Source organism: Montipora foliosa, chromosome 12, assembly GCF_036669935.1.
Source record: "Montipora foliosa isolate CH-2021 chromosome 12, ASM3666993v2, whole genome shotgun sequence".
Lineage (NCBI taxonomy): Eukaryota > Metazoa > Cnidaria > Anthozoa > Scleractinia > Acroporidae > Montipora > Montipora foliosa.
Genome location: NC_090880.1, coordinates 36590417 through 36602916, shown reverse-complemented (window position 1 = coordinate 36602916; position 12500 = coordinate 36590417). Strand labels below are relative to the sequence as shown.

At 38.7% G+C, this 12500-nt stretch overlaps 1 protein-coding gene across 6 annotated transcripts in view; it reads right to left on the bottom strand.

The window, feature by feature from the left end:
* Positions 1 to 12500, bottom strand: part of LOC137978715 (cubilin-like) — a 101934-nt gene that overhangs the window by 60728 nt on the left and 28706 nt on the right. For all 6 annotated transcript variants that reach the window (XM_068825737.1, XM_068825740.1, XM_068825738.1 and 3 more), the window contains 3 exons: positions 5995 to 6117; positions 5336 to 5492; positions 3487 to 3659 (listed from right to left, as the gene is read on the bottom strand). In XM_068825737.1, the coding sequence (XP_068681838.1) occupies positions 3487 to 3659; positions 5336 to 5492; positions 5995 to 6117 (453 nt within the window). The remainder of the gene's footprint in view (positions 1 to 3486; positions 3660 to 5335; positions 5493 to 5994; positions 6118 to 12500) is intronic.

Here is a 12500-nt window from a genome sequence, read left to right as displayed (position 1 = left end):
AGGAAACCTCACTGAACCGTAACGCAAGTGACAGAAGCTGCTTCCACATCCACTTGACTACCTCTAACTCGAATATCAGATCACCGGTCACAGACAAGGCAATGACAAAAGAACTGTTCACACTATTTTAATAGAAGTATAATAAGAATTCATCCTAGGTTTGCAGTCTCAAGATAGTCCAAAAGCAAGTCTTGACACACTAATTCTAGACTGGATCTCTTATTAGCAGAGTCGGAGAACTCGAAATCTTACGGCAGAAAGATCTTTTCGAACAATTTGCGTACTGGTTATAACCTTGCAAGAAGGTTAAACTAAATACGATAAATTCACCGCTTCAAAACGTTTTTCAAAGCTTTACAGATCTTTCCGAAGTGACTGAATGAAATACCTGTGTAAAATGGTTGGCTAATCGCTTGCACTCAACACAACTTCTATGTGCTCTTCCACCTCGACACAATATGGCCGACGGTACAAGTCCTGATCTGCAAGTAAGATGCGCGCAAGCTCTTATGGGATTTTTGGCCGCTGGCGCGCTTTATTGCTCGATGTTCAAAAAAATCTCGTCTTAACCTTCAACGAGGCCAAAAGGGCCAATTTGCAATCAAACAAAAGAATACTAAAATGGCGGTCATTTTAGAATAAGGGGTATGATAACCTGTCATGTCAAGAACATGGCCATAATTTATAATAAAATGTCTTAAAAGATAACTTTCAGAAAACATTCTCAAAGAAAATTCACAGCTCGAGAATTTGACAATTTTGTACTCATTCATGCCCCGCATCACAGGAGTAAGAACGAATACTTCCGGAATAATCCGGAATAATTCGGAATAATACTTCCGAATACTTCCGGATGGTAATTTAGTAATTTGAAATATGTTCGGTATACCTAATTAATCTAGTAAACAGGGGTCTGCTATGATCTCGCCAGACTTACTGTGTTATAATCATTAATGCTCTTTTCTGTAGCAATTTAATTTAGTCGGGTAGGTACTTCCCCATGAGACAGTGCAATGCGACAGGTGTGCATAAATTAAACTATAATATAAACGTTTAAGAATAATCACGGTACTACGAGCTTTGTGAATAATACCAACATAGATCCTCAAGAGTTTTCCCCTTCTTCCAGCTGGTTGGGACAAAATGATGCTTCCCAGCCGCTTTCCCCCAATAAACTTGTTAATTTCTACCTCGTAAAAAGCGGCATTTTCTCCACCAGAGAGCACATAATACTTTTACCTTTCGGAGAATTTTGCCTCAGCTTTTTTAAGAAACCTCACCAGAGTTTGAATCAACAACAGCACAACTCGCACCCTGCTTGGCAAATTTTCGCTTTTTGTACAACAAATGCGGATCCGGATCAATAGGAAAACTGTCTTTCCCTTACATGATGTGTTCTTCCACTCTTTTTTTTTTTTTTTGTTTTCTCTGTTGCCGAACGCGACGAATCTTCCAAGGGCCTTACGCTCTCTAATAGAAACAAAACTGATGGCCTGACAATCGAGTTTCACAGTCCTTTTGGGCCCCTTTTGGACGCCCTTTTGGTTGCAGTTTTAAAGAACCTTTAGCCCACCGCGAGCTTTGTTATTCAATGAAGTCAAGTGTTACACGTTTGGTTCATAAGAAATATGTTCGGAAGAATCTGAACAAATTGGTGCCCCATTTCCCTTTTGATTGTGGACAATAAGATTTGTTCGAAGGCTCTCCCTGTTCGTTTATCGAAGGTTCTGGATTCTCTTGTGGACCCGGATCAGACCTGTTCTGTTCCAGGTCGGTCTATTTCTTCTAATTTATCCCTTCTTCGTGATACTTAGATTTTATTTAGAAAACCGCCGAGACCGGTATTCTCGTTTCATTAGATCAGGAGAAAACCTTTGATCATGTTAATCGTTCGTTTCTAATGAATCTTTTGGAGCATTTTGGCTTTGGCCAATCTTTTCGGAATTGGATCTTTACTTTGTATAATGGTGCCTACATGCGTATTTCAGTGAATGATTTCCTTTCGGATCCTGTTCCTTCGTTGCGTGGGGTTAGACATGGAGACTGCCTCTCTCCCGTGCTTTATGTCTTGTGTGTTGAAGTCTTACCTTGTCGGGTTAGAGACTCCCCCACGATTGAACGATTTCTTCTTTCTAGGACCATTATAAGGTATATTGGGTTTAAGTTGACAAACAGTGTGCTCCGTTGTAATGATGATCTTGTTTTACTTTTTTGAGTGTTTGTTGTGTAGCGTTTCTTGGTCTTTCTTGTAAGTATACCTTTTATCTGTCTCGAATTAAGTTTTTCAATGCAAGTACTGTCTGTAGGTAGATATAGCTCTTTGGCATTACAAAGTTTTGGCTTTCATGCCCAATTGAGCACTCTACTAGGCTAGCTAGTTTGAGCACTCTCGCATAGCTTAGATCTACCACATGTGTGGGACATTTGGGGTGGCTTTTTAAGCTTAAACTTCGTTTGAGATTGTAGCAATGCACTGATAAGGCCCAGAAGGCCAAAACAGTACTGTCTGCAGTTAAGAAACAACTCTAATTAATTCTGAGCTTATCTTCACGTTCTTCTGTCACAGTTACGAAATTTTTCAGTCAATCAACCTACACCAATAGCACATTCAACAATCTCATTTTCACTGTTATGTTATTTTACCGTCAAAACATATATTTCTTTAATGAACTAGATCAACCTGTCCGGAACAAAGCTCCTCAGTGCAGGGGGATCTAGTCATAGTAAAAGCAAACGAAGCCAGGGGAGGTTCACGAGCTCTAGCATACTGAAGATTCCATACCAACTGAGGCCCTGTTAGGGGTTTTAGGGATAAGGGAAAACTGGCAAATTAATTTTATGGATAGAAGAAAATAGCTTTGATTTCTTTATTATCATGCTTTTGGTCACTTTTGCCGAGCATTTACATCACTGGTGACTGCTAATGAACAGTAAAGGGTCATTTGTCAGTCCACATTCAAGCAGGATGTCCAATATTTGCTCCCAGGCTCTTTAATTCGCTCGACCGCTTGTGTCCTGGAGTTAAGCTGTAGAGTTTTCGTATAATTATACAGTGTTAGATTATCTGTTAAAAAAAACGGGCCGCTTTACACTTCAGAATTGCCAAATATTGTCAAATTCCAAACAAAAGGAATTTTAGGGATAACAGTCTCAGTAATTTTAGGGACAAGAGATAGTTCCCCCTAACAGGGCTCCCCAACTCAATTTTTTTCATAACCACATACAACAAGGACACCACAATACGCCAAACATTACTAAAACCTACTCAACACAACACTACCCTATACTACTCCACCACAACACACAACACCACACCACACCACACCACATCATGCCACGCCACGCCACGCCACGCCACAACACGCCACGCCACGCCACGCCACGCCACGCCACACTACACTACACTACACTGCCATGCTTTACCCTACATAACGCCCACCTTCGCATTACTACACTTCTTCGACAGCATGTTACCGATGAACTTACCAAGTGGAAGAAAAGAGAAAGATAGGTCAAATCCTCTATATTGAGCACTCCCGTCTGAATGAAAAGACAACACAGCTGCGCTACTGGTAATCAGCACGCTTCGTCCAGTTTGCAAACCGCAGTATGTGCCGATTATATGGTTCCTATCATTGCTGATTCTTAAATAGTCGAACCTATCATATAAAAGGACAAAAGCACGTTAATCAAATAGCAATCAAAGAAAAGATGTCACATTCATGTCAAACCAGGTCGAGAAATTGGGTACATCATAAAATAGCAAATTATTTGCATAGAAATCCTGTCTTCGAAATTCTGTGCGATTTTTATCGCATATTTTGACAACTATGGAAAGATCGTTAAGTTGGGCATACTTTTAAATAATATTGAAAGCTAGATCATCAAGACAGTCCTGCGTTCCTGGCAGTTTCCTTGTTGTCCTTAAAGCGTACAACCGCTTACTTCAAAAAAACTGAATCGACATGAAGATCCCACTTAAGATCGTGCTTGATAACTTTAAGTAGCTTGACTGACTGGACAGACTGAAGTTGTGGATTGTTAACAACGAGGGGTTCGAGGAAGACTTGACTCTTTGCAAAGCAGATAGTGAGCTCCTTGGTCTTTTTTGCCTTGAGTCTTATGTTGTTGCTAACTGTTCACTGGTTTATTTGATCCACCTCTTTCTGCAGAGTAGACGTAACACATGCGGGAGTGACAACCTCGAAGATAGTGCAATCGTCAATATACTTATAAATAGGAAGGGAGGTAGACAAGTCCTTAATCATGACCAGGAAAAACAGGGGGCCAAGCTTGGTCCCCTGTGGTACCCCGGCATTGATATACTTCCACCTAGATTTCACTTGACCAAGCCTGACACCCTGGGACTGGTCTTGAAGAAAGCTCGCACACCAGTTCAATAAGATAGGCAGAACATTTAGTAGGCAATGCTTATGAATCAAGATGTTGTGATCGATTCGATCAAATGCCTTAGAAAAGTCAATCAGGCAAGATCTAATAACCGCCTTAGGGGTCTCAGCTCCTTGCAGCCACTCGTGGATAAGACGTACCAAGGCGTGGGAGGTGGACGAATCTTTGATCCCGCCGAACTGATGGGAGTCGATATGAGGCATCACAATAGGGCACAGCCACGAGAACACAAAACCTTCCAATTATTTGCTTAACACAGCAGTGAGTGAGATCGGCCTTAAATCCTTCCCTTACGACCAAGAGAGAACGTTCAATGGTGTAATCATTAACTCGTCAATTGTGTGATCCACAGGAACAGGGCTGTATTCCAAAGGTGGCATGTCACTAGAAATATTGCTGAACGAAACGTTGCATGCTAATTGGAAGCGGTCGGATACCGAGTTAGTCGAGGCTTACATTGTTCAAAACACGCTGCACGCTCACTAACCAAACTACATCAGCTGATCGCCTTCGTAGCTTCTGGCTTGAAATCTAATTACTTAAAGACAAGGCCACCAGCAATCCTATAAATTTGATAATCTAAATGAGGCTCGATGAAATAGGATGACAGTATAATTGGGCGTCCGTTCATAATCTCCAAATGAAAATTCATTTACGTCATCCCAGAACACAACAAGGTACCTATGCATTAAATATTGTAATCGATGTAGAATAGAGCAAAGTATTTGCAAAGCAAATTATTGGCTAACGTCTTGGCACTTACCCGCAGTTTGATTGATGTTCCAATTCATTATAACGAATATGTTAAGGCTTCCGTTTATAACCCCCAATACATTTTCACGCCCACGCAAATCAAACTTTAATAGGTGCACCGTAGAGCAAATATTTGGAAAACAAACCTAATCCTAAATGGTTTGGCACTTACCAGCAATTCCAATGGCGTTCCAACTCAAAAAAGTTAAAGTAAATGACCAACTTCTGGTCAAAAGGAATAGGAACTCGATAGACACAATCCATGTTTCTTGGATAGTTGTTAGGATATCCGGGACTTCTCAGGGTGTTGTTTCTGAAAGACCCACAATCTGAAAGAAAATTAGCATTATCAGTAAGTAAACTATTGAAGACAACAACACCAATCACAATCAGAGACACGTATCTGAAATTGAAATTCCGTAGTAATGGAAAAAAAACCAAAGATTCTCTAATGAATTTATTAAGATCTTTCTGATGCCTTTAGATCCCACGCGGTGAGGGAAAAGGCCGGTAGCCATGAAAGAACTATTTATCGTACGAACAAGCTTCCGAAAAGAGATGAAGAGTGTGCTGGACGAGGATGATGTCATGAATTCTCAAGTTTATGGGGCAGAAAATGTTACCAGTGTTTCAATGATAATTCATCTTTCATCTCCACGTTACAGCTCGCTGTCCCAAAACTTTAAGATGCAAAGCTTATAATCGATACGTTTGCAACAAAAGTCAAAAGCAAAAAGGGCACGACAGTAATATCATCATCGTCATCGGGTTTACTTAGATTGCTTTTCGTCTTCATCGGATTGCTTAGTTCTACAGTAACGTTGTACCTACCTGGTGCAGAAGGCGTTTGAGGAAGAATGGTTTGAATAGAAGTCGGGTTTAGTGCACTTGGTCCAGAGGGGAGGATGACAGAAGGGGTGGTAGTTGGTGCCACTGTTGTCGAAGAGAAAATGCCTAAAAGTAAAATAACATAATTGTTATTAACTCAATTCAAAAACTGAAGTTAAAGCATGAAAAAGACTATGGACGAGTCGTTGGAAGCAGCTTGAGTATTAAACGGGTTAAGTTCCTAGTTTAAGTTGCTTTTTCTTCTTATTTGGTGGCCCTTCTACAGGCAAAGTTGTACGTAGATGGTGCAGAAAGCGTTCGAGGAGGAGTTGTTGGAATACCCCACACAAAATGGTCATCATTACCCAGTACCAAGGATAAGCAACACAAAATACGAAATACACCACATAATAAATATCCTCTAAAAATTTCGCAGTAGTGACATGACCAAACTTGTCGCGCCATTCTAACCTCCAATTAACAATGAGCTCATGCAATCTTTGTCTTTGTTATATTCAAACTGCAAAATAACTGGCTCTTGATGATAACAGTAACAATGACTTAAAACTACATCACGAATAAATCTTAAAGACGCCTAACTACAAATCTTTACATAAACACGTGTTATGACATCCAATAACACTAAAGCGACAAATGTGCGGCTAGTGTCGTTACAATAGAAGTCTTGCCTCACAGGGGTCGTGACGGTCTCCCTGATTGGGTTCGGGCAAGAAAAATCTTACTTGCATAACAAAGTAAACGAGTTTCTCCAATCAAATTTATAAGATGATCTTTTCTGCACAATCGAGTGTGACTTTTACTTACTTGGCCTTGGTGTCGTTGTTGGTAGTTGAGTTGAGTGTGGACGCAGTGTGGTGTTCCCCGTGGTGAAATCATAAATAACAATAATGTGACATTTAAGAAAAACGACACAACTTTACAAAAATTTGAAAAACATGTTTCGGATACTCAGTATCCATCTTCAGTTGAAGGATGTTTACAAGTGAGTGACGTTACATAAAGTATGTAACGAGTAGGTGTAAATTACAAATTGTAGAATAATACTTACAAACATCCTTCAACTGAAGATGGATACCTGAGTATCCGAAACGTGCAAATTTACAAGTTGTGTCTTTTTTCTTAAATGTTTGATTTCAATCTCACTGCTACGAAAATTTCCAAGAAACTATAACAAATAAATTACAGCAGTTCTTCCAAAGTGGAAGAAGGCATCTCCTAATTATGAATGCACCCAGATCTACTCAATTTCCACGGCAAGGTTGTTCGAAGGATACCTATTGCTGATCCTCGATTGAATTTTACGAACAGCCAGAATATATGTTCTTCAACTTTAATCCGCTGAAGCGCGAACCTTCCCCTTAAACACCATGGTCCTAGCAGAGCAGCATTTGAACTTAGTATAGTGGGATATGAAATTGCTTGTCCTAACTACAAGTTGCCCCTAAAACAGTTAGTTCGTAGCTTAGCGGCATAAGAACTTTGTATAAAAAATTGTCCGAACCTCACCCTTTTGTACGTTTATTCCGCTCCAATTTCATAAAAGAAACACAAGCACCGTTTTTTGCGTCTTTAGAATTTAAAATAAGAACTCACGGCATAGTTCAGAGCCACCTTAATATTTTTTTGGACAGATCTGATACTATTCCATAGACTTCGTCTAAACTTAACGTGCTTCTAATATAACCTTAGAACTTTATTTAAATGTATATGTTGCCGTTTAATTTTGTTTTTGGTTTTTTCAAACCGGTTTAGATTTTTAAACTGGTTTAATTTTCTTTAGAACACTTCCCGTTTTAACATATTTGGATATCTTTCTGTAATTAACTTTATGGAGTATGTATAAAATAAAGTAGGAAAATTATTTTAAGATTATTATGATGGATTGTTGTCTCTGATACTATCAAAGCCAATAATAATTATTTATGCATGTGAACAGTAATTTTTAGTGTTTAGAGTTAAATTCTCAGCTTAGTGATTAGGGTTAAGTTCTCAATTAGGTTTACGCACTAATTTGAAAGTCAGTTAGCGTTTCAGGCGGTGTATGACAACTGCAGGCTGCTTACAAATAACGCTGAGAAGCAGTATTTAAGTCTAAGCACCCATTTCAGAACGGTTAGATTTTACTACGAGTTACGGTTAGTCTGCAGTCTGCACGTGTCAGACACTGCATTCTGGGTAAGGGATTGGCACGCATTGTAGTTATAGTCAAATTGGAGTAATCACTTATTTGCAGTGTTTAGTCTAAAACAACTGTCGTCTTGGCTTTTGGGTTAAGAATATTGGCTTATGGTTGATGGAAAGAAAGCATAGATGTGTGATGGAAGGGTGGGGTAGGATCGAGGTAACGCAGAAATCAGGGAGGGGTAGGTGGGTAGAGGGGAGGTAAAGATGTCTAGTTCTTTTTAAACCCCTGAAAAAGCCAAGCCCTTAATTTTTTAACTTCACCGCACATAAAAGAAAAAATCCCTTTTTTAGACAGTTGATTAAAAAGAACCAGTTTTAAAAATTTCAACTGGTTAAAAGAAAAAAATGAACTGGTTTTTTCAAAATTCAAACCAAAAACAAAATTAAACCACAACATATATACTATACAGGAAGCTATTAGGGGACACCAATCTACTTAGTTGCATAAGCAACGAAGCTTGCGGCAACTAATAACTAATTCTGTTATCTATGTAACTTGAGCGATCTATTTCATGTTTTGGCCTTAAATGCTTTTAAGCCTTCGCCCTTTCCTGAGTTCACTACTAAGTTTAGACCAAACTAATGGCCCTTGGTATCAAGCTTAGTAAGTGCTTTCCGTAACGTATAGTGTTGAAACAAAGTATTTCGAAATCACAGTTCCTGAGGTCGTAGTGAGAGTTCTTGGCCTTGAATATCTCACATACTGACACAACTTGGTACAAGCTAAATTTTCACTTTGTATATTAGTGTGGGGATGTCTTGCAAACGCCTGTTGCTAAGTGCTGGCAGCTTGGCGCGTTTGAGGAGTCCCCTCACGTACCTCTTATTGCCCGCAGCGCACGATCTTGAACACGCACAATATCACTATTTGATAATATTTAGCTTAGACGTCCCTGGATTATTTTCCGAATCAGAACATCCGATTAACAGTGTTGTTAACAGGTTATAAGGCTGCTATACGCCTTATTCCAAAATGGCTGCCATTTTAGTATTCTTTTGTTTGATTGCAAATTGACCGTTTTGGCCTCGCTTTCAAACGTAAAATTCAAAAGAATATTTAACCTTCAACGAGGCCTAAAGGGCCAATTTGCAATCAAACAAGAGAATACTAAAATGGCGGTCATTTTAGAATAAGGTGTATGATAACCCGTCATGTCAAGAACATGGCCATAATTTATAATAAAATGTCTTAAAAGACAACTTCCAGAAAACGTTCTCAAAGAAAATTCACAGCTCGAGAATTTGACAATTTTGTACTCATTCATGCCCCGCATCACAGGAGTAGGAACGAATACTTCCGGAATAATCCGGAATAATTCGGAATAATACTTCCGAATACTTCCGGATGGTAATTTAGTAATTTGAAAGATGTTCAGTATACCTAATTAATCTAGTAAACAGGGGTCTGCTATGATCTCGCCAGCCTTATTGTGTTATAATCCTTAATGCTCTTTTCTGTATAGCAGTAGTAAACAATTTAATTTAGTCGGGTAGGTACTTCCCCATAAGGCAGTGCAATGCGACAGATGTGCATAAATTAAACTATAATATAAACGTTTAAGAATAATCACGGTACTACGAGCTTTGGGAATAATACCAACATAGATCCTCAAGAGTTTTCCCCTTCTTCCAAGATGGTTGGGACAAAATGATGCTTCCCAGCCGCTTTCCCCCAATAAACTTGTTAATTTCTACCTCGTAAAAAGCGGCATTTTCTCCACCAGAGAGCACATAATACTTTTACGTTTCGGAAAATTTTGCCTCAGTTTTGTTTAAGAAACCTCACCAGAGTTTGAATTAACAACAGCCCAACTCGCACCCTGCTTGGGAAATTTTCGTTTTATGTATAACAATAATTTATCATGATATTATCAGAATATTTAATTAAGTAAGAATTTCTTCTTCCTCCTGTGATATAGTGATAAATCATGATATTATCAGAATATTTAATTAAGTAAGAATTTCTTCTTCCCCCTGTGATATAGTGATAAATCATGATATTATCAGAATATTTAATTAAGTAAGAATTTCTTCTTCCCCCTGTGATATAGTGATAAATCATGATATTATCAGAATATTTAATTAAGTAAGAATTTCTTCTTCCCCCTGTGATATAGTGATAAATCATGATATTATCACAACATTTTTATTAAGTAAGGTTTTCTTCTACCCGGTAATAGAGTGATCAATTGTGGTATTCTCCAGCTTTATTAGAGAATTTTGATATTATCATGATATATCAAACAATCACTGTCAGTGTCTGTTCTTCTTTGTTACATGATAAAATCACTTGCGTAAGACATGATTTGAGAATGAGAGTGATACATGATATTATAGCTTGCTATTCAGAAATATATTTTTCCATGCTATTCTCAAGATTTGAGAGTGATACTTTGATATCTCAATTTACCACTTTTTCAAATTAAAGATTTGATGGCGACAATTACAGAATTTGCAAGCGAAAATTATTGAGCAACTATCATGATAATCTCAAATGATAATGATAGTTTAATATTTGACATGCACATTATGATGAAAATGATTCCTCGATATTATCATTTTATTATCACCCAAATATCAATAAAATATCCAAATATCAAGTCTCAAACAAATAACATCCTATCAAGATATTTTGATAAACCGCAATACTGCACCTTAGTGCAAGGACCTTAAGCTCTCTAATAGAAATAAAACTCACGGCCCTGACGGCCTAACAATCGAGTTTTACTGTGCTTTTTGGCCCCTTTTGGGCCCCCTTTTGGTTGAAGTTTTAATGAATCTTTAGTCCACCGCGAGCTTTGTGATTCAATAAAGTCAAGTGTTACACGTTTGGTTCATAAGAAAGATGATCGGAAGAATCTGAAAAATTGGTGCCCCATTTCCCTTTTGATTGTGGACAATAAGATTTGTTCGAAGGCTCTCCCTCTTCGCTTATCGAAGGTTCTGAGTTCTATTGTGGACCCGGATCAGACCTGTTCTGTTCCAGGTCGGTCTATTTCTTCTAATTTTCTCCCTTCTTCGTGATACTTAGATTTTATTTAGAAAACCGCCGAGACCGGTATTCTCGTTTCATTAGATCAGGAGAAAACCTTTGATCGTGTTAATCGTTCGTTTCTGATGAATCTTTTGGAGCATTTTGGCTTTGGCCCATCTTTTCGGAATTGGATCTTTACTTTGTATAATGGTGCCTACATGCGTATTTTAGTGAATGATTTCCTTTCGGATCCTGTTCCTTCGTTGCGTGGCGTTAGACATGGAGACTGCCTCTCTCCCGTGCTTTATGTCTTGTGTGTTGAAGTGAGTTAGCTAATCGGGGTAGAGACTCCTCCACGATTGAAGGCTTTCTTCTTTCTAGGGCCATTATAAGGTATACTGGGTTTAAGTTGACAAACATCGTCTTTCTCGGGAATAGTTTCGCTCTGTTTGGGTTCACCCTGCTGTTTGCGTGCTCCGTTGTAATGATGATCTTGTTTTTCTTTTTTGGGTTTTTGTTCTGTACCGTTTCTTAATCTTTCTTGTAAGTATAGCTTTTATCTGTCTCGAATTAAGTTTTTAAATGCAAGTACTGTCTGCGGTTAGATATAGCTCTTTGACATTACAAAGCTTTGGCTTTCATGCCAAATTGAGCACTCTACTAGGATGAGTCATTTCCGCTGGCAATTGCGCATGCTCACCAGCTCGCTAACTTAAGCACTCTGGCATGGCTTAGATTTACCACATGTGTGGGACATTTGGGGTGGCTTTTTAAGCTTAAACTTCGTTTGAGATTGTAGCAATGCACTGATAAGGCCCAGAAGGCCGAAACAGTACTGTCTGAAGTTAAGAAACAACTCCAATTAATTTTGAGCTAATCTTCACGTTCTTCTGTCACAATTACGAAATTTTGCAAGCAATCAACCTACACCAAGAGCACATTCAATAATCTCTTTTTCACTGTTATGTTCATTTTACCGTCAAAACACATATTTCTTTAATTAACTGGATCAACCTGTTAGGAACAAAGCTCCTCAGTGCAGGGTTCACGAGCTCTAGCATACTCAAAATACCATACCAACTGAGGCCCTCTTAAGGGTTTTAGGGATAAGGGAAAACTGGCAAAATAATTTTAGGGATTAGGGATAACTGACGACATTATTTTAGGGACAAGGGGTAGTTTTAGGGATAGTAGAAAATAGCTTTGATTTCTCAATTATCATGCTTTTGGTCACTTTTGCCGAGCATTTACATCACTGGCGACTGGTAATGAACAGTAAAGGGTCATTTGTCAGTCCATATTCAAGCAGGATGTCCAATATTTGCTCCCA